Here is a 22,893-nt window from a genome sequence, read left to right as displayed (position 1 = left end):
CCCCTGTACACAACTCACAGTAATCCCTTAGTGGGAGACAGTGGATCTTCACAAGTTATGGCACTGGTATTTGTCAGCAGCAGGAAATGAGTGGAATCTCTAGCACTTGCGCCGCAGGCAAAAACAAAGCCACAACATTTAATAGCAATATCCTCAAGAGTCAACAAACACACACACACACAGTGAATTTGTCAGCTTTTAAATACCTCCGTGAGTATTCATCCTAGAAACCTGGCATCAGTTTGCCCAGATAGCAGCAGTTTCTTGTTTGTTTATATACATATGAAATACCTAAATAGTCTCCTGGTTTTCTAAAGGTGTACTGTACTATTTACTTCTCAGTGCAGTTTTATCAAAATGAGTGTGCTCTGAATGAAGATATTTTATCTTTTCTTATACATATCCCTTTCTAAGGGAAGAAATCCCATTAGTTTTGTGTGTCACTCTATGAGACACACTCCTGACTGCTGACCTTTCTGGTGCTCTTCCCACTGGCATTTCCTTGCTGAAGTTATCTGTCACCTGAGTAAACTCAGCATGATCTCTGGGTTGTCCTTTCTGCTCCAAAGGCATCCTGACCAAGTTACCTCCTCAGCATATGTGAGTGCTGTCACATGGCCTCAGATACCCTGTTCTGCAGTAGGGGAGAAGCATTCATAAGCATGGAATCACAGATTTCCTTCTGTGCCATCCCACGTCTTGCTCCTCTGAAGACTTGTGCAAAGCTCTCAGATTTGACTGTTAGTGTTGGAAATCTGTTCATCTGGTTCATTTTAGGTAAGTCACTGGGAAAAGTGCATCCCAAAATACATCATAATCTGACAGTCTGTCTTTGCTTGCTCCTAAAACATCAAGGCAAAAACGAGTCAGAACCTACGCAAGGGAAGCAGGAACAGCCTCCCATGTTCTTCCCATGCTATGGAAAAAAGTCACACATCTGAAAGGTGTGACATGGAAATGTCTTGTTGTAATTTCATGTGCAGTACCATCATTTCCATTAATGGACATGGAAATGATGGTACTACACATGAAATTACAACAAGACAACACAACAACCAGCCAGAACAATTCAGCAACAGATGGCCAAGTAGATGCTTAGGGATGCTTACACGCCAAGCCCACACTTAGAATCTTCCAGAAGCATCTCTGGAAGAGTAGTTCACCAGCAACTCTTTAGGAATGTTCTCATCAACAGCTGCACTTAGACTTAAATTAGCTCTCTGCTCAGCTTTTGACATATTCAGAATAGTATCTGACACTGAGCAGCAACACAAAAGCCTATGCCTGAAGTGTGGCAAACAACCCCCAAAGTCAGAAGGGAAGCTGATCAGGAGCTAATTAACAAGTTCCAACAGAAGTACAGCAGCAAAGGAAGAGCAACAAGATATGCCATTGCAAATCTGCAGGTTCAAAAGACAGACAATAAAGAAAAAGGCCATTGTGAGGGAAAACTAGTCAAGCACTGTAAGCCTACCTATTTCATTACAAGGAACATAAAAAGGAAGCCCTTTCAAGGAGTGTTCTGCTTTCCTTGGCAAAACAAAGGAATCCTTAGTGCTTTGTCCAGTGTCCCCTCAAAAGAAAAACACCAGTTCCAAACATGTACAGGCACTTTTGAATAGTCTTGCTGAGGCATGCCACAATTCCACAGGTCTTGAGCGTAAACAATCACTATTTTAATTTCATCAAGTCAAAAAGTGTTCCATACTCCTAATTTATTTGTCAAATTCTTCTACTCTAAATCCAATGTTGTTGAAAAGAAGTATTCAGGAGCAGTAGCAGCAACAGCTCCTTACTATTCCACTATCTGCACTATAAAGACACAGAAATTTTGTAGAGGACAAAGTCTCAGATATATTCACTACTCCCACTTTACTGCTAGAGTCATGGGTAGGATCAACAACATATCACAAATTCATTTACAGATGCAGTGTTGGCTGCTTGAATCTTTCAGAGAAACCTTTCTACTTACTAGTCCATTTCTGTTGCAAACTTATCCCTCACTGTCTTGCAGGTTTTCTGCACTAAGTTATCTATGATAAATTTATTCCTGAAAAAAGTAGATTTTCTATTATTGACTTACCATGTCTTCTACTTGCATACTTTTTAATACCATTTCATACTATTCCCTTAGCCTACTGCTGGCAATGCTGAAGTTGGATTCACTGTAGAAACCTGGGAAATATAGTGGCTTTCTTCGTGTGTCAGATCTACTAGTCTTGCCAGAATAAAGCCATATGCCAGAGCTTCTTATGACAGGAAGAATAGGAGAGCATGTTTCTTTGTCAGCTAAACAGGAAGATTTAGCATTGCAACACTGAGCACCATGGAGATCTCTCAGGCTCCTCCAGGGTCATGCATTACTGGCAACTTCAGGGCAACTGCTTCCCAGCTCCACAAGGGTAGTCAGCTTCTACCAGAACCAAGATACAGCCAACCAACATCAGCTTTTGGCTACAGATTTACAGCCACTGGCAGTTAAGGTCAGAATGAAGAGCAGCAAGAGGAATAAGCACGCAGAGCCAAATCAGGTTTTCTAAAGAGCTACAGGCTGGGAATTTCTAAACCGGCTGCATAATAATAAGTGTAGGTTTTTTATAGTAAATATATTTCCTTTTACTCTTCAGCAAATGGAACCATATGATACCTATAAAGACAGGACACAACTCCATTTTCCCAACAACTAGAGCTGTGAACACAGAATTGAATAGCAATCGTTGTAGTAGGATATATGTTGCTCCTAAATTAAAGGAAAACACCAACAACTAACCTAAAATATTGCCACCACCCCCACTGTGTGTTTCATAATCCAAGTGTCAGGTATCCTTTACTAACACACAGGTCTTCAGTGGACTATGGTAGCTTATGCCAATTAAAAAAAAAAATTAGATCTGAACCACTGGCTCGATAGTATGATAACTGCCAAATGTTGGTAGTATGAGATTTAAGAGTTCCCTATGCCATGCTGTCACCAGGCTATACCACCCAGACACTTGCTTCCACGATCAAGGTACAGAATCTCCCACAAGTTAATTTTCTTCTCAGATATCCTGCACGTTTTCTGTGTCTCAACCTTGGTTCACTATTTCACCAGGCTTCCCTGAAGTTCTGACAATATCCATAGAGGCATTAGAGGAGCCACCTGCAGCTGCTGTCATGAGCAGACATTGACACATGCTTCTCAACTGTGGCAAAGCTCTACACTGTGGAGAGCTGTATACTACATCAAAATACTTCAGGGTAAGAAGAATTGCACTGACAGGAAAAGTCTCACTTTTCAGGCATATTCTGAGTTGTCTACCGTGGAACTGGTAAAACACCAGTGGTGCCTGTAAGGTTACCCTCAGAACCCCTTTAACCTCTCCCTTGACACGTCTGGAAATAGCACATTACAAATATTTTTGAGAATTTTGAGGAACTTTACCCAAGTGCTGCTGGCTTTTCTTACTGCAGAGAACAACCGATTTACAAGTCACCTGGATAAAGGATCACAAAGGCTGTACAGCTAGAAGACAACAGAGTACTCTTAGGAAATCATGTCACTTGAAGCTTTTGGCTATTTCCTAATCTTTCTTTGTCCCAAACTATCTGTAGAGCTACACCCAAGTCTTAAGCTGTGCCAGGGGAGATTTAGGTTGGACATTAGGAAGAAGTTCTTTACAGAGAGAGTAACTGGGAATTACAATGGGCTGCCCAGGGATGTGGTGGAGTCCCCACTCCTGAAGGTATTTAAGAAGAGACTGGATGTGGCACTCAGTGCCATGATCTGGGTGACAAGGTGGTGTCAGGTCAAAGGTTGGACTTGCTGATCTCTGAGGTCTTCTCCAACCTGGTTGATTCTGTGATCTCTAAGAAAAAACCCTGAGAAACCCAAATGTTTCTGCCCTTCCCAGCAGTTTCCCTGCAGGCTTCATTTTCAGACCACTCCTTCTGCGTTCAGAGATTGTATAGTCACAGTTCATTTTTGTTTAACAAACTAAACCACACAAACTTGCACAAACCACAGTGTAAAACTTAGATGTGGCTGCCTATCTGGGGAACAGTAACAGCACGATCCGTACCACAGACAGTGCATCCTACAGCATTTCTTGTCTTAGGCATTAAAAACATAAAGTGTCTGCTATGTTTGGTCATAACAAGTAAATTGTCAGTAATACTCAGCACTGCAGAGTCAACATTGCTAAGAGCCCAAGCTGAATTCTATTCCTTCTTGGGCATGACCAAATTATTTACTAAATTCCAGTGAGCTGAAGCAGAGGGATTGTTCATGGAAAACTTACTGTACCAGTGTGGGAAAAAGATTCGGCTTGACTCTCTGAACCCAGATGGAGCTTGTAGACCTGGCAACTGGGAGATTTACTTATTTTCAAAAGTGGGTCCTTGTAGGAGTTAATCACTTGATTTACATTTTAGTGATCAGCAAACAACCATATGGTAAAATAGGTTTTTGACTTGTGTATCAGGGCATCCTTTTTTCAGACAAAAATTACAAGCACAACAAAACAAAATAAAGTCCTCTCATTCCCCTTATATCTTTTCTTTCATTTTCACTGGAGAATGATGTGAGCTGACTAATTCCTGAACACAAAATTACGTAAATTGTTATGTAATGTAAGGTACTGTAGGGTACCGGGTCACTTTTCCTATTATAGAGAGATAGAACAGGCTGATGTAAGCTCTTGTGTTTTCTCTGACTAAACAGAGTAAACAGTGCTTACACTGGTGTCAAGCTCACAGACAGTGAGAAAGAGACAAAGATATTGCAGAATATAATTTTGTTGATATGAAACATGCTACCAGCAGCACACAAGGAGAATAATTTTACTGTCTTCAATGGATGATCAAGATGCCCTCACATTTGTAAAATGTAATGGCACATTGATTCATAACAATGAATATTGATCGCTTCAGGACCTCTTGTTTTATAATCTAGTTAGATATAGAAAAGGTGTTCACAGTGAACATCAAGTAAGTAAAGTAAAAAAAAAAAAATAATGTACATGTAACCAAGAAGTAGCATCATCCATTTTAAAATCTAGCTAGAGTAAATTTTTTGCCCATAAAAACTACTACTAAACATCCAAGAGTATCTTGGCAATCAGCAGGATCCCAGGCAAGCACCAAGAAAAATACTCTGGCAGTTGGTTTTTGCTGCAGTTCAGAATATTATTCCCAAAACACACACAAAAAGAACCCAAAATAAACAAGAAACTCCAACCAAAACAGACAAAAGAAAAATCAACTAAACACCAAAATCCAACCTTACATTCCAACAAATGCTTTTACAAATCAGAGAAAATGTCTTTGCTATATGGAAAAAACATTAAGTGCTGCAGCCTGCAGAAAACCCCATAACCTTCAGTTCTTTAACCACTAAATCAGCTAAACACACATCTGTCTTCACAGTTCAGTCAGGTTTTTGCCAGATTTTAATCTAGGTGTGTATGTACGAAAAGGTGTAAACTTCCTCTTCCTTAATCTTCCCTGTGTAGGAACATTAATCTCCTTTAATAACGGAAATGTTGGCATTTTATTCCTGAATTAAAAAGAGCAGCTGAATCTCACTGACCTGAGATGCACACAGGTTTTACTTCTTTAGGGGCAGGACCACACAAACTACATTTCTAGCCTTCCAGCAGTCAGTTTAGTCCACACTGCTTTACCACGGCCACTTGAATAACCTCTTCTCCCTCCCAAGCATTGGTTGCATAGCATTTTGAAGATTTACACTGTCTTCATGGTTAGATTATAGAAAAGTAAATATCCACACAGCATAACGGGCTTAGAAATGTTTTACAGGTTTTAAAAGTCTTTAAAAGCAATAATTAACTAGGTCCACTTCTCTCTCTCGTGTTGTTTCTTTAATCTCTGAAGTACACACATTGTAACTTGTTTTTCTTTCTCTCTCAAGTCTTCCTTTCTTTCCACTAAAAACCCTAGAGAAATTTCATTTTTCAAAGCTTCGTTCTGATGTTAAAAAAGAGAAAATATGCATTTGGTATTCTTCCACGGAGAATAAAAGGCCCTGTGAGCTCTTCTGCCTGCTGATCTGTAGATCAGCATGCCTGTTCTTGTGTTGGCATTTCTTCTTCTCTTTACAGGTTTAGCAATGCCAAGCTGCTACCACAAACACAAGCAACCCGGTATTGTCACATACCTCCACACACACGTGTGTGTGTGTTTACATATCCTAGCAGATTTGTTTGGAATATATGCTTAGCAGCATTCATTCCCCCATTTTAACAGCAATCCACTACTTAACCACCATCCTAGAGCCTAGGAATTAAATGGTCTTTTCAGTAAGCGGAGTACAGCAAGCTGTATTTAAAGTAATATTTGTTCCAAACAGAGTTAAATAGGACATGCCCTATATAAATTTTACTGTAGTCTTGCAAGAAATCTACCTGAAGCGGATTTTAGCTTGTAAGCCCCCTACATTTAGAAGAACTTGATGTTGTCATAGTAGTAATTTCCTTCTCTAAATAATACACTCCCTTGATACACAACTTCAGTTACCAGTTGAAGGTAGCCAAGTGTGCTTTCTTTAGATAATTTAATTCCTGAAAGTTCACAAAACTAACAAAGCACCCCAAAAGGCAAGTTTTAAGCAAATATACATGGTGAGGTAAAGATTGGTCACCACAGTTTATGCAACTGTCTTTTTGAAAACCCTGACTGTGACATCACCTCTAAAATTCCATCATTCTGGTGTAATCCCCAATTAACATCTATTCATAAATCCTGTTGAAGTCTTTCCATCCATTTCATTAAAATTCGATTCATGTCCCAATTTTTCTGCTCTTTCTTCATTTAAGGTCCCAGGCTCTGAAGCCACTGACAGACCACCATATAGCTCTTCAAACAACCTGCCTGACTCCTTCCAGCTCTAGAACGAGGACATAGCAATGTTGACATTTCGAATGAGTCAGGTCTGGACTGCAAGAAGGCCTGAACCCGGCATTAGTGGCAGAACTGGGAGAGTTTTCAGCAGAGATGAGACTTGAGCCTGTGCTTAAAGCAGTCTGAAGCCAGAATAAGAGAACACTACAAATTTCCAGCGCACACTCAGCGGTCACGACACAACGTTCACGGGAAGTGTTTTTAAGTAAGTACAATACTTTCAAAGGTCACAATGTCTTTTAACAAAGTGAAACCACAAAGCCCTGTGCTGCACCACATCCCCCTCAGAGAGATGAATGTAAACTTAGGGGGAATGCAGACTGATAAGCAACAGTATTTCTTCCTATGCACTGTGATGATGATGAGCTCTGCACCTCTGCTTCACAGGTGGAAAGCTCCAGCTGGTTGAGCTGTAAAGCATGAAGAGCCACCCCAGTGTCAGCAAAGAAGAGCTGGTCTGGGCAAACTTAAAAGACAAATCACAATTTGGTCCCAATTAATTTCTCAATATCTGGAGACAAAACAGCCACATACTAACTTGAAACAATCTTTGTGTTTCTTGGTTAGAAACACATAAACTGTAACGTGGTCCTGACAAAGACATGGCAAAATTAAAACATTCTGATGTGAGAGCATCCCAGAACACGCAAATTATGAACCAGGTAGTCCTTTCTGATACACCATCAAGCAGAACATAAAGGGTTGTTATGTTCACACTGAAAAAGTCATATCACAAGCAACAGAAACATACAATTATGAAGACTCTGTACCTGCTAAAGACAGCATATTACAAACCCACATTATTTTCTGAGCCTGAATGAGCTGAAGTTACAATTGCAAGAAGAGAGATAATGTAGTAAAACTATTAAAAAAATTCCATGCGAGCCTCACCCCTTTTGATGTGAGGAGACTCTCAGAGCATGGTAGTTAACAAATCACTCAGTGTCACACATTTATTTAAGGGAGAGAACACAAAGAGAGATACTATCTTTCCCTGGCTACAGTAAACTACAGATCTCTTGAGGATACGCCCAAGTAGCTAAAAAAACCTCTCTAAAATTATTTGAAAAACAAAAAAAACCCCAATGGGTTCAGATTCATCACTTCCCTGAATCTGCATCAGAGCGCAGTTCAAACTTCAGCTTTTCTGCCCAAGCTCCACTCTTTTATTCTCCTCACTCTGTGGCAGGATATAAGCCCAGAATTACAGAAGTCAGCATTTTAAAGTGATCAGATACGATACTTTGAAGATGAAGGCAAGAAAATCATTGCAAGTGATTACATATTAAAGTCTGTGGCTTTATGTGTACTTTAAAAATTCAGGATCTTTGAGAATACCTGAAGAATAGCTATAACATAAATAAATGAGAAGTTTGTTGTCATGCATGTCTCATGCATAAGTAAGTGTCAAGACAGGAACTGCAGAACCAAAGGTTTGAGGAACAGTCTGAAAAAGGAAAACTTTCAGCATTGTGAAATGCTCATGTTGGGAATTGAAAATGTAAGTACGGGCAGAGATCTTTAAAACAGCCATTTAAAAATGCATATTCTGTGACCTGCATGCTAGTCTTAGGAATTACCTCCAACAGAATATCCAGAGATCCATTCCAGAAAAGTTACGATGAAAATACAGCAGTGATTTTACAGTAACATAGCAGCAGAGGAAGCTTCTAGTCTCAATAGACCCTTTCATATGAAAAACAGTTAAAGCTAAAAGGCTGAACACTTAGCTTCAGGGCAGTCACTGACTTCTCTACTCACTAACACAAAGCATACTTCCATGTAGTGTCAGTGAAAGTGCACATCTCCCAGACTATGCCTAAAATACCTCTGCCTCTAGCTGTTGGCAAGTAGAAATGTCCCTAAGCCTTCATGCTTGCCCATCTCCCCTGCTACGACATGAAAAGTAGAACAGGGAAAAAACCAGCTGAACTGTCAAGCATTAGAACTAAGACATGCCAAAAATTCCGGGGCTTTGTACCTTCAACTCTCATTAAAAAAAAAAAAGAAATCGCAAAAAATTGCACTGGGTTTGGTAATTTCAGAAATGCTTCAGCATAGTCTCCAAGGATGGCTGCAAAAAAACCTATCAACTTTTTCTAGGCAGTATCAACTAGTTCTTGCAGCTGCTCCTTTTGTCAGTGACTCTTATGGGGGGGTGGGGGTTTGCTCTTGAAGATGCCTTCTCACTGAAAGATTTCAAGGTTTAAGAGAACCAAGCAATTCAAGGGCTCTAACACTGGTATCCAGGTCAAGAAAGAGCACAAATCTACTTCCTCTCCGTGTTTAAGTGGAAAGCCTGGGCTCTGTAGAGCCTGCAGATATTAAAAGCTTATTACGTCCTTCTTCAAGTATGTTGATAATGGCAAGACACATTCTCATCAACAGAAAGCTGGCATTATTCTTCTTTCCAGCCTCCCCCAAAGAGTTATTTTCCATGTCATCAACTGGCATTATATTAAGTAAACAGCGTCAATAAAGCTAAGGGAGAGCTAAAAAATTTCACAGCCATAATAAAATATCGTAAAATATTCAGTTAATTTTCATTCAGGTATTTATGTATAAATAAAAAATGCTACCTTTTTTTGTGGACACTTTAATACTTGAACACCAGATATTTTAAGACATGTGGAGGCTAATTTAAAGGTAAAAGAAAAACCCAAAACCGCTCTATCAGGCTGAAAGCCGCACAAGCAGATCAGGTTTGAGAAATAAAGGCCAAACTCTGTCCCCTTCAACAAGGTGTTCCCTCAAGCTACTTCTAACAAGAGCACTGAATAGGAAAAAGAAGGAATTTGAAATATTTGAACTGACAGCTCAGTATGTAACTCAGTAGGACAACTCTGAAATCTGATGGCTCTCTAAAGTTGTCACCTTTTTTTACACGAGTCCTTCACGGGTTTACTGAATGCAATGGGCTGATCAAATGTAATGAAAAAGAGAGACTGAGTTTTAGAGTTTTTAAGCGAAAAGCTGCACTTGCACAGTACTGCTGTACTGAACAGGGAGCCTGGACCAGTACTTCTTCAGCAGCAAAGACCAAAATTGCTATGTGTGCCTACTGAGGGTGATTTATTCTGCAGTTCTTCGGCATACTGAATGCTTCACTATCTTTACTGTGATCAAGTTTTTAAGAGTTGCACAAATTGCAGTTGTAGATATGTCCTTAGCTCTACCTATGACTCCTTCTCCAGAAAGCAAGCTAGAGCTGACAATATCCATCAGTGGTTAATTTCCTTAAGCAACCAGGGTCAAGATCATTTATGTCTTCTGTAACAATCAGCATTCAGTTCAGTTGATAAATACACCAGTATGTGCAGGGTTTTTTTGGCCTTTATTTTAAGATGGGCCTCCCCACTCTATCTCTCCCCACCTATCTCTCAATCCTCTTTCATACATCAAGAGAGACACCGAGCAAACTTCATTTTCCAAACCACTTTAAACATTTACAGCATAGCATGCAACAAAACCATAACAGCCTCCTGACAAAACACAAAATGGAAATCATTTAAACAAAAGACAGGCAGCAAAACAGCAACTAATTAACTAGAGAAGGAAGAAACCATTTTTTATTCTTTTGTAGAAGAGCAGCAATTTTACTGCAAGGTCAAAGCAAACTGAAAAGCTCAGATATACTGAGCTCTGGCCCAAACCAGGTGGGAGTGCTCCAGATTGTGACCAAAGGCTTCTCAGACCAAAAATCAACTTTGCAAGTTAAAAATGGACAGAACAGGAAAAAAGAAGCATAGGAAAATAACAGGTTCCTGCTGTAGGTGACAAGCTCAGCCTACAAAAGAAAGTATGGACACCTCTGAAAACCTGCAAGACAAAAGGCTTTCTAAATTTCTGTTATCAAGAGATGCATCTGGTAGTGGGGATTTGGCAGTTTAGTGAAACGAGCAGTGGATGAGATTATAACGAGGAGAAAGTATGGGAAGAATGATCTTGCACTGGGAAATGCAAAATCAGCTTACAGAATCTATAAAGGGTACCAGTGAGAGGTGTAAGAAACCTGATGGAATCACGGAAAGAGCTACTCTTCTCAAAATAAAGGTTTGGGTCAGATCATAAGTGATTGAATCCAGGCTACTTAAACAACCAAGAAAACCTGAACATAGATATTAAGAGATTAACAATACCTCCTTGGTATCACAAAAACAGATATGAAAGCAACTGGTTGTCTGAAGTCTTCACTGTGGTAAAATATGTTATCAATCCAAAAAAACCAGAAGTTCACACAAGAACACCTTCCATCGGCTTTTGCTTGGATTCTACCATGGTAAAAACCTCTGGCTACTTAAAAGCAAGACCTAAGACGCTATCAGGAACATGCTTCCTTCAACTGCATTCCTGATTACCCTTGCTTCTTTGAATACTTGTTTTCCTCATTCATCACCCTATTTCAGAGAAGCTTGGAGACCCAGTTTCAAACATGTGCCTTCCATGACCATGAGTACTGCAGTTTTCGATACACCAAGCGAAATATTTAGCAACCAAAGTAATGTTTTAGGAGAGGGAGTAGAACGCTGCTTTCTAAGACATCTGTGTTTTGTTTCACAGCTGGAGGGTGTATCCATTTAGCACCGACAACAGACAAAAAGCTGTGCCGTGGTACAGATCACTAAAAGATGATGGTAACACTCGAATACTGTCTTTGAATTAAGGAACCTCAAAGTGCACTAGTATATAACTGCAACATTGTTACTGTTCTGCTCTATTAGAGAAGTAATGGCAGTGAAATTCAGCAACTAATACGTTCTTATTGTTCTTCTATAAAATTGACTGAAAGGGCTCATGCACGTACACAGTTTTCATTTTAAGTGCACTATAGCTGAAAAGAACAGAGATGCTGTACTTGACAATTTCTAATACAGTATGCTATGATTGTGCCAGAAGAAAGTAGAGACAGTTCTTGCATCCTGGATTTCAAGAGAGAAGGAAACTCCTTGGATGCTCAATGGATGCTATAAATACGACAGAAACATGCAACTATTAGAAGTTTCATTTTTTCCCCCTCTAGTGAAGAGGCTTAACTGTGGTAAAATATGTTATCAATCCAAAAAAAAGAAGTTCACACAAGAACACCTTCCATCGGCTTTTGCTTGGATTCTACCATGGTAAAAACCTCTGGCTACTTAAAAGCAAGACCTAAGGACACTATCAGGAACATGCTTCGATTTATGTCACTATCCATGACATTAAAGGTGTCTCAGACATCAGCAACTGCCAGAGAAAATGATTAAAAAGCTCATCTTTCAGAGAATGCCACCAGGCAGAAAGAGAGGACCTAGGAGACGGGGGAGAATGGAAGCAGGTTTGTGGTGGCAGGCAAGTCCCCTCCCAGCCTGCCTCACCTTCCCAGGTGCCCTTATACAACAGGCATGGAACTGGATGGACAGACAACTGATGATGTAGACAAGATTTTCCTCCTTTCTCTGGTGCTGATCCACCTTTCTCTGGTGACCAGTGAGAGGAGCTGAGGGAACAGCACGAAGCTGTGTCAGCAGCTGCATGGGCTGGATATTAGGAAAAGGTTTTTCACCCAGAGGGTGGTTTGGTACTGTAACAGGCTTCCCAGGGTCACAGCACCAAGCCTGACACAACTCAAGAGGCATTTGGGCAATGCTCTCAGGCACCATGGTGTGATTCTTGGGGCTGTCCTGTGCAGGGCTAAGAGTTGGACTTGATGATCCTTGTGGGTCACTTCAGACTCAGGATATTAGGAAGAAATTCTTTACAGAAAGGGTGATCAGGCATTAGAATGGGCTGCCCAGGGGGGTGGTGGATTCTCCATCCCTGGAGGTTTTTAAGAAGAGACTGGATGTGGCATCAGTGCCATGGTCTGGGAACCACAGCAGGGTTGGATCAAGAATTGGATTTGATGATCTCGGATGTCCCTTTCAACCCAGTTAACTCTATGATTCTATAATGATTCTACAACAAATATAAGTTTAAAAACAGAAGAAACACTTTGAACATTGATTAGAACAAGCAGCAAGTTAACTTCCTGCTTTCAAGGTCTATTTTGAGAGGCTGGTGGTTGTTGGTCTTGCTACAAGACCATATTAGTCCACCCACAGAAGAAGTACACTTAAACATGTCCCAATGGCTGAACATGAAAGTTCAGCTGGGACACTGTTAGGCAGGTCACGAAAAAGCTGAGATGCAGGAGTTAAAACGAAAGAAGGCACATGAAAAAGATGAAACTGGGCAGATTAGGCATTTCTCCTTAGCAACTGGACTCAACTGACAGGCTGAGTGCAGAGCAAGGGAATGACACATAACTTTTATGCAAGTTTGCATGTTTCACTTAGCTTATGATAAAACAGGGCAATAAGTAACAGTATTTTGGGCTAAAAACAAGCGGGTTTTTTGGCATGTAAGTCTCCCAAATATGCAATCACACAGCACCTGCAGAGACAGGGGAAACAATGCTTCCTCACCACTTGTCTCGTTTATCAGTTTGCCTCACATTTACAGTACCTGCTTCGCTACACATCAGAGACAGAAAATGTTCCTGTACTTGCTCAGAGGTACACCTGTCTGATTAAACACCCCTCTTAGTGCAAAAGTGTATGGCAGAGCAATGGCTGTACAACACAACACAACAGGGGAAAGGACAACTAAATGCCTTTTGTCAAGCATGCCACAAAGGGCACACATTCCTTTTTTTTCTGAGATGCATCCTTAAGAATTTTGGCACTTCATAACAAGCAAGTCTCCTATAGCATTTGAAAGGCAGATTTCAGAAACTAGGTCAGTGCTCAGCAATGTGCTATTTGTATCTTAAACACAAGGATGGTTTTAATTATCAAGCTAATGCCCACCACCATATCAGCAGAAACAAAAAAATGGGTTGCTTCCCTTTTCTCCCCTTTTGAAGTAAATTTCCCACCTGCTCCATGAGTCATGACCCACAGATCTCCACTATATTAATGTATGTGCATTTTTTTTGGGCAGTAACTTAAATGTACTGTGAAGCTTGAGTCAAGATTCTGTAAGGAACTGAGCCTTGGGATTCTCAAAACCAAACAGAACACTCAATTTTTCTACCTGAAATATTTTGAACTTCATATCTTATTCAAATATGTGTTCAGAAACCAAGGCAAATAACTTTGGCTATATATGGATGCAGCTAGCATTTTAAACGATTGCATGGTACACAAGCAACAGGAGAGGATCACAGCTTCCCATGTTGGTCTCTCACAGTTCATCTCCCACAGCTCTGCTTCACTAGGACTGCGATGAAGTTGCACTTATTAGTTCAAAATGGTAGTGGTCACACTTTAATATTTGCATGCCATCCAAGGTTCAGTCTGGCATTCAGGCTTTGTGCAATGACAACGCCTAATGTGAGATTCCCCCCCAGTCCTCTGGCTTCCCCAAAGCCAAATATTAACATCTGAGCATATTAACATGAATTTAGTCACTCTGGGATTCTCCTGGTCACTGTAATACCAGCATATCCTTTAGCAGTAACTGGGTTTTTTTTCACGTAATGGTAAGATCACAGTCATTTCTATACATTTATTAACTTGATCTGAATGCCACCATACAAGGATTTTTCTCACAATTCTAACCATGTGCCTGGTTAATTTTACCTTCATGCAGGCAGACTTTCTCCCAACAGCACTGAACTCGGAAACATGCTCGAAAGGTACTTAAGGTATATGAAACCCAAGAACATTTCCCAAGAATTTTTCTGTTTTCCTTACACGTGCTCTGAAATGTTCTTTCATCCAACTGTTCACTACGTAGTTTTTCACACAATCACCATTTCAAATTCCACTTAAGTGCATCCCTTCACTCTCTAAAGGTTTACTCTAAAAATTAACAGAACTATTAAAGCTGAAATCCTTGATTAAATTAAGGCAGTGGAGGGCTGGATTTCACTTTGAACTTTTTAACAGATTCCTTCTCCTGTCATAATCTAGCCACACCCATAGGTGGGCCTTCAGCCATACAGAAGTCGGGACATTTACGGATTTCCACTAAAAAGTTATTTACTCTGGGATGACAGTTTACACCCTCATCACTCTTCCCTTCTCCTCCTCTTCAATTCAAACAAATACAGGCTCTTTCCAGGGATAGATCTGATCTTAAGGACAGGAAAACACCAGTACGACAGCAGTTTAGAACAGATTTTTTTTCTGTCCCCAACAAGGCAGGATGTTAATTAATTCTCACCAAGCTTGGCCAAACAGCACTAATTTAAAAAGCCATAAGAAAACCAGAAAATGTGAACAATGTAGTTAATTATATTAAAACAAAGCAGTGCCAATATCATACTTACAGGCTGAGGCTGTTCTGCAATACAGCAGTTGAAACACAACCAAAACTCACTCATTGTTTACAGTCTGAAGTGGGAATGCAGATGAAATGCAGGACTCAACCTTCCTAAGCCTGTCTGCAGATAGCAAATTCTTCAAACAGGTTTATTTATAATGGCTCCAATGTGAAAATCTTTTTTTTCTGTTGAGCTCTTTCTCCAAAGACAAGTCAGTCCCAAGACAAACAACTTGAAGGCAAAAGGTTATTTTAGTCTTCTTTCAGAAGGTTGATCCCAGCACCACAGAAATGTTATGTATGCTTCTTTGGTCCCTAGCGTTATGTGAACCTGAAAAGAGAAGTACATTACATCAAAAAGAGAGAATACACAGAATCTCAAGCTCCCAGCCAGCCACCCACAGCACCAATTTCTTGGTAATATCCTGAATCACAGACTGAAGTCATGTGCTTATTTCTGCAGTGACTACCAAAAATGGCATATACCATAAAATCCATATGAGGCCTACATTCCAGCTTTGGTTACATGAAGTGATAGTAAGAACTGGCATCCAATCTTTTGGCAGTCATCTTGGTTTGATTTGGTTTTAACTCTCAAATGTCATTTTGGAAAGTGATAATTTGCCCACACACACCTTTAAACTTCTTAGGGAAATGTGCCTCTTGACATCATATTTCTCAGTGGAAAAGTTACTCAGTCCATTCACAGTGTGAGGTTTAAATAGTATATTACCTCAACCCTGTCACACAATTGTCAGTCCAAGGGATGCTTTCCTAAATGTTGAGGAAACAAATAAAATTTATGTACATGAAAAATTTGCAAAATGGTTGGACTTGGTCTACACAATGTATTCTCCTTCCATTCTCTTCTACCCTACACTTCATGTACAACTGACTTCAAAATAGGACATCGTAGAGTTGGAAACTGTTTCCTAAAAGCTCTAAAATTCCTCCAGTGTAACAAATGAGGCTCCAGATTCCAACCATTCCTTTGCTAAAATACTGTTTATTGATAAATCTCCATTCCAGTTTCTTTCGGTAGGAGTGCAATAAAAATTCCTGTGAGATTTCATTTATCTTGAAATTTATCATAAACTTGACTTTAAGAGAAAGCAAGATAATGAGTACTCAGAAGGTTTTACACCCATACTCCTTAATAATTCTATATATGACTGTGTCTTCACTCGTACAAACATTTGCATAGCTATGTATCATTATTTCAGTGCAATCCATCACAGTATGAAGTGGCTTGGAGACTCCATGGGATGCATAAAACTACACACACACACACACACATATATATATAAATATACACACACATTCTGTGTCAGAGCAGTTCCACTTTGATACCACCTTCATCAGCTCTCTATACGACTGAAAATATGATGAACTTTAAACAGCAAGACCTGGACTAACAAAGGAAACCTTGACAAGAAAATACTCTATTGTTCTCTGCAGTACTGGCATTTGCATGCTACACAAATTTCTTTTCTAAATTTCATTCAGTATGTAACAAAATCAGAATTCAAACACGGTTGACTCCTGTTAGCGTGTAACATTTGACAGTTCTAGTTCAGTAACTGTACAGCTTATGCCTTCTTAAAATGTGGTTGGTTTACTTCTGAGAAGATAGGCTCCAAGTTGTTCTGAAACACAGCAATGACTCCTCACCTTAGATTAAAAGCTGCTGAATAACAAAGCCAACCCAGAGATTATAGTCTCTGATAACATGTTCATTCTTAAAAATGTATTTTATCTTCTATTGCCTGGTATGGTGCTATATTTGCCTTTAGTTTCATGGTTCTTTTTCAAGATTTCAACACTTAAACAACACTTTTTCAATCTGCTGTCTTTTAATTAAAAAAACATGGCTGACATATCACTAAGTCTGGAGAAAACTAACATTAAAAGCACCTCTTAAAAGCCAAACAAATACTTAGCAGGATTTGTTAGAGCTCCAGAATTTCATACTCCACCCCGGCCTGTTAAACATGATTTTTTACAGCGGCAAAATTAATATAAAATATAAGGTATAAATCTGCTGCACTGAAAAGGAAAGAAAAAACAATTAATCTGAAAAGAAAAAGGCGTATCAGCACTGCGATGTCAATGGCGACACATTAGGAACTTGTCTTACACTGCTAGTTTCCTGTTTAAAGAACAAGTTGAAACAGGAAAATTCTGCTGTTCTTTTCCAAATTACTGGTTATAAAGAAAGAAAATAAAAAGCATCACACTGACCTACAGCTACTAGTCAGGTAACTACGCAGCATCAGCACATTAGCAATCTCGTGGGAAAGTGTTCCTCCAAAGCCTGAACTGCACCTCAAACCTGGCTGCAGTTTATGAGGTCCCAAGATCAGTGCAATATTTTACAGCTAGTTCCCTGCTTTGTCATAGGATTAAGATTTGAATCATAGAACCACAGAATGGTCTGGGCTGGAAGGGACCTTAGAGATCAGAGGCTGAAGAACACAGTTCATGACCACAGCTCTGCCACCCTTTGTGTTTGCTCTTTACACTGTTTAGGGTGCTCAGAGCTGCAGAACACTGTAGAGCTCATGTGGAAAAGATAAGGTACTTACTCTGTCTGAACCGGTAAGTTTATCAAGTGATGAGTGGTGAAACACCTATTTGCTTTTCCCACGTAAACCTTCTGAACTCTGAGTGCAATTTATTTTAGAGTGTGTGATTCACATTGCAAGAACACACAGGACTATCATGATGAACAAAGTTGTTCAGCATCTTAAGGCTTTTATACCTTATTTATTATTTCAATCTCATACCATTTACAGACATTCTAAGTAGTATGGAGAAATTAAGATACTAAAAAAATAATACATTGTTTAATATTTAGAGTGAAAACCAGTAAGGTAATTTTCATTACTCTAAGGTTTATTCCATGGTGACTGGTTTAGTGCAAAACCCAAAACCATGGCTGATTGTAAAATACCAGTCATAAAGGCAGCACTAACGAATAGTTGGGTCAGAGCACATTCTGTTACAGTATCACCCATTTTTCTTACTAAAGCAGCATTAACTTCTCTGTGGGAAATATACAGGGCAGGAAAGGTAAACAAAGAAATCAATTTTCCCCCCTAGCTCTTTATGTTTACTGATAAAAAGCTGGTTAGGCAGCATTTACCTTAGCTGATCCATACAGGAATATGCTGTATGCAGTGGAGGGTCAGTTAAAAAAAAGCTACTTATTAATTATATAGCTTAAGAACAGTCACTTTTTTTTTTTTAAAAAATCTATATAGTTCCTTTTAAGGGTGAACCCTCTGTGTCCTCTGACTGCACACTGTTCACTGCGGCTTCAAACAGGAAGTGCAGTAACAACACTCTTTGACAATTACTTGAAGCAAATAAAACCACAGGAAGAGAGAAAAAAAATGACAGCAGGTGTTAGTGTCTGAATTTAGCTAGATTTGCTTCAAAGCTCAGACTACTGCTTAAGGAGAAGGGTAGGGGGGGAAGGTAAAAATAAACCCCCAAAAAACAAAACCCCAAACTGTGAACAAAAAATCATAATTAAGTATGCCACGTCATGACACAACATGATGACTTGTACATGATAATGTGCACATGTATGCACAGTCACAAGGAGATCTACTAGCATTTTAGTTTCAAGTACTTCATAAGAAAGAAATTTACAGTTATTCTTAATATTCTTAATATTGGAGATTAATTCACTAAAATACATGGTTGCTCTCTACTGGGGTTTTTTTGCCTTAAAGGTTTTAAAAAGCTATAATTAGTTTCAGTCCTGCAAGCTGTAAGTAGAAAAACTATCATTTCTGAGCATATTTTTAAGACTTCATGTTTTTCACTTTAAACCTCTGTTGCAGCCACACGTTTTCCTCTTGATGATGAGTACATGAAGTCAAGTGGCAGCCAGAAGTGGAGGAAAGAGGATAAAGGTGTGTCCAAACCAACAGAGGGGTTGCAGTGGTGCACACTTCCATACACTTACAGCTGTAGCAACTGGAGGATGATCTCCAGCCCTCAAAGGAAGTGAGAAGTGTTTATTCCCTTGCCAGTCTCATGTTTTTAAATAAAACAACTTACAAGAAGCAAGAGGTTTTAAACAAACACAACCCATGAGGAAAGTTGCCTTCAAGCATGAATTTTGTATCAGAAACTATCTCCTCACCGGGGCACTGCACTTACAGAAACACTCTTCCTCCCTTCACTGCTACCAGAACAGGCACTTCTGGGGACTCTGGCACTCATATCAATGCACTAATTATCTTTTGCACTTTCAGGTCCTGAGAAACCTGAGCTGCAAGTAACTCTTGCCAGACAAAAGAGGGACAACATTCACCATCAACACAGGCCAAATAAGGCTGAAATCCCTTCTTCATTTCCTCTTAATTTTCCCATATCGATTCTGTCCCAACCCCCAGCCAAGTGCTTTAGGGTTTAGTTTAAGGACATCTAAGAAACTTCTTCAACATTTGAGTTAGACTTTCTTGTACGTTTTCAAGTCCTGAACACATAGGTCCTGACTCTGTGAAGAGGTTATTTTATCCACGTCTTTATAATATAGTTTTGCACATTATGAGTAAAGCCATTTATAAGATTTTATTACAGGGTTTTATTTTGGGATTACTGGTAATTTGGAATCAGTTCTTACTTTTTGTCCCTATCTATACTGAAATGGCTTGCATTACTATATTTTCAACATAGAAACAAGGTTGTACTTCAAATCAAGCTCAACACAAGTTAATAGCCATAAATGACTACTACTATGACAGTACTTTTCTTCTGAGTTAAAAGTTTGAAAGAGTGATGAAAATGAGGGAATAGGATACAGGCACTATTACGGAATACTTAAAGAGACAGATGGGTTGATTTTTTTTTTTTTAAATGTTGTTGTAGGTAATAGAACAGAGTCTGGCTTTACAAAGAATCTCATCTTTCACTGGAACCAGAACACCTCCAGCTTTTGTGTTTTCAGTTTTTAGGAAGCCATCAAAAGTTTCCCTGCAAAAAAACGTACCCACCTTGGCTAATACATGGGAGTGCAGCAAAAGATACAGGAAGGAAACCACAGTAAGTTTGTAAGGAGAAATACTAGGCTTTCCCTATCAGGTCACTGATAGCATATTATATTTAAAAAAAAAAAAAATTCCTGTTAGTCGAAGTTTTAATTGGTCAATAACATTTTCTTCTTAAGTGGTAATCCCTATTGAGAGTAACACAAAAGAATGCTTTTCTCAGCTAGCCTCCTTGCTAATTCTAGCTGGTAATATCAGTCAGAGAGGAAAAAATTCCCAGGGCAAAGTAAAGGTTCAAGGCAGGCTATCAACAAGGTACCATTTCCATAAAGAATGGAAAGAAAAAAAAACCCAAAACAAACTTCAAACCTCCCTGAAGAACCCCCAGTTTCTAATTCTAAAGTAATGATTGGGAATCCACAATATTCTCATCCAGAGAGACCATAATTTTAAAAACAGAGTAGCATTAAAAGGAGGGGAATAGTCATGCTCATGACAAACTGCATGCAGACCATACAAGATAGGGACCCTTACCTTTTTTTAATATGACAATAGATAAAAAGCATTATTCACAGCCTTTATAATATTCTTTTATTCACAGGAAACAAACACATCAAAGCAATTTTCAAGAAAGATTCAGGATAGAGGAAAGGAGTAAGTGTGAACAAGAGGAGAAAAGGTCATTAAAACTGCAAGCAACTCAAAGAGGCAAACTCTCACCAGTACACAGTAAGTGTGTCATGTCAAAAAAATCAATCACCATGGCACAGCACTACTGCAGATTTTCACCACCTATGGTAAAACAGCCTTGCAACACAAGTCTGACATTGCATCTGAAGACATTTTAAGGCACTTCAGCAAATTATTGCTGTCACTTCTGCTGTTCTGAAGGCAGGCCGGTGTGCAGCACCAATTTACACACCGAGGCAAGGTGTTTCTATTTCTTTGTTCCATTCTGCACAAAGTAGGGAGCTGATGGGTAACCCACAAAGGGCTGTCTCCCAAGTCATCAAAACCTTACACTATTTATACGTTTTAGCACACAAATAAATCACTGGTTACAATAAATTCACTGGCTACAAGTTACATAGTTCTCTTATTAATTAGTACTATATCTTCTACTGGTTAAATGATTTTTCTCACTTCTCATGTTAATTAGTCAGCATGCTCAGTCAGCTTCTTCTTTTGAGTCAGTGGGTTTCTTGAGTCAGTGGGCCATGAGTCAATGGTCACAATCTCCCTCTGCCAGAATTACCTTTTATTCAGCTGGAGCTGATTTCAGCACAGTTGCTGAGTTGGCTTTGTTAGTTTCTTCCTTATCTTTAGAGCTCTGCCAGAAGTCCCCGTGGCCTACGAATTCTGCATTGTTTTTGTCTACTGTCAGTAGCACATCCTTCTCCCCAGTCTTCGTTAACTTCTCCCCAAGTCTGAGATCATGGAGCCACGTCAGGCCTTTAAACCTTAACGAGGCAATTCTACTAACAAGTAATTTATCTAATACCTGGGCATCACTTCATCACCTCCCACTCAAGGTCTCAAATTATGAGACCAATTACAGTAAGCAAAAGCAGCATCACATTTTGTGACACTACGTTCACTCAGTCGCCCAGTGCCGCTATCTAAGGGTTCACACGCCCGTTTGAAAAGCCAGATGAAACACCTCTGTTCAAGCTGCCCTTGGCACATGGCAATGCAGCATTCCAAATAGGAAGAGTGCATCAGCTCAAGCAGCACATCTCTGCTTTAGCTTTCAGTTCCACAGCTTGCAAGCAACAAAAACAGCAACAGCTTTTTGTTCAGGGTGCGACAGAACTGTGTACTTTTTTAATCTGCTTTTTTAATAGCCTTACTATTTATATATTTTTATTCTCTAGCCCTTTTATAATTTCTCTATTATTAGCTGCTTTAGATGATTTGAACTCTGCATGTGCACTCACATGTAGGCAGATGGGAGATTGCTTAAAGAAACTTAAAAGAGACAAATCACATTTTCAAAGACGCTTTGGATCAATGTAGAGAAGAAGTGGAATTCAGGACTTTTAGAGTATGTAGTCACAGAAGCTGTAGGCAGAGACCTATTAGTTCAGGCAGCCCATTTTCTCAGGAGTATCAGTTCCCAGGAAGCAGTACAGTCTATTGTTACTGTCCACTGGACTGTACTTTCAGAAATCACATTAAATGACCACTCTGCAGCTTAATACAGGTTACAGAAGTTGGCTTCAACTTCTACTGCCCTTACTGGTTGCTCATTTGAAGAGCACTCACACAAGAACCACACATACACAAGTCTAAATCAGGCTACAACTGGTCTGGAGTGGTATCAGTTTTTCCTGACTAGACACTTCAGAGCAGTATATTAAATGTTTGGTTTATCTTACAGGAAGTCCATCTTCAGACAGAAAATGGAGCAGAAATACATGCAATACCACCCAAGTCAGGCAGGAAAAGCAGGATGTTACTGGGGCATATGGCAGAGCCAGAAAGCACAGAAATTTTAGAACTGGTGAGAGGTGGTAAGTGATAACTAGGCCTGTTTGGATTTTGCTCTAAACTTGAGCATGGGGAGCTGCACCAGTAGACAGACTGACAAAGCACGTCTCAAAAAGAATGCTCTAGTCAGGAATCTGCATACATGTAAAAATGCTTACCATAGCATTATGTGTGCTTTCAAACCAGACCATGTGGAGAAAAAAAAAAACCAAAC

The 22,893-nt window shown here is 39.5% G+C and overlaps 1 protein-coding gene across 6 annotated transcripts in view; it reads right to left on the bottom strand.

The window, feature by feature from the left end:
* The window catches only part of CDC42SE2 (CDC42 small effector 2), an 85,906-nt gene that overhangs the window by 18,440 nt on the left and 44,573 nt on the right, over nt 1–22,893 (bottom strand). For all 6 annotated transcript variants that reach the window (XR_004354585.1, XR_004354586.1, XM_032676007.1 and 3 more), the window contains one exon: nt 15,194–15,517. Coding sequence is in view for 4 of the 6 variants with exons in the window: in XM_032676007.1 (XP_032531898.1) it covers nt 15,194–15,247 (54 nt within the window). In the remaining 2 variants the exon portion in view is untranslated. The remainder of the gene's footprint in view (nt 1–15,193; nt 15,518–22,893) is intronic.

The sequence above is a fragment of the Chiroxiphia lanceolata genome, chromosome Z, assembly GCF_009829145.1.
Source record: "Chiroxiphia lanceolata isolate bChiLan1 chromosome Z, bChiLan1.pri, whole genome shotgun sequence".
NCBI classification, from domain to species: Eukaryota; Metazoa; Chordata; class Aves; order Passeriformes; family Pipridae; genus Chiroxiphia; species Chiroxiphia lanceolata.
Note: the sequence above shows the minus strand (reverse complement) of the source record. Positions and strands in the feature narration are given on the sequence as shown.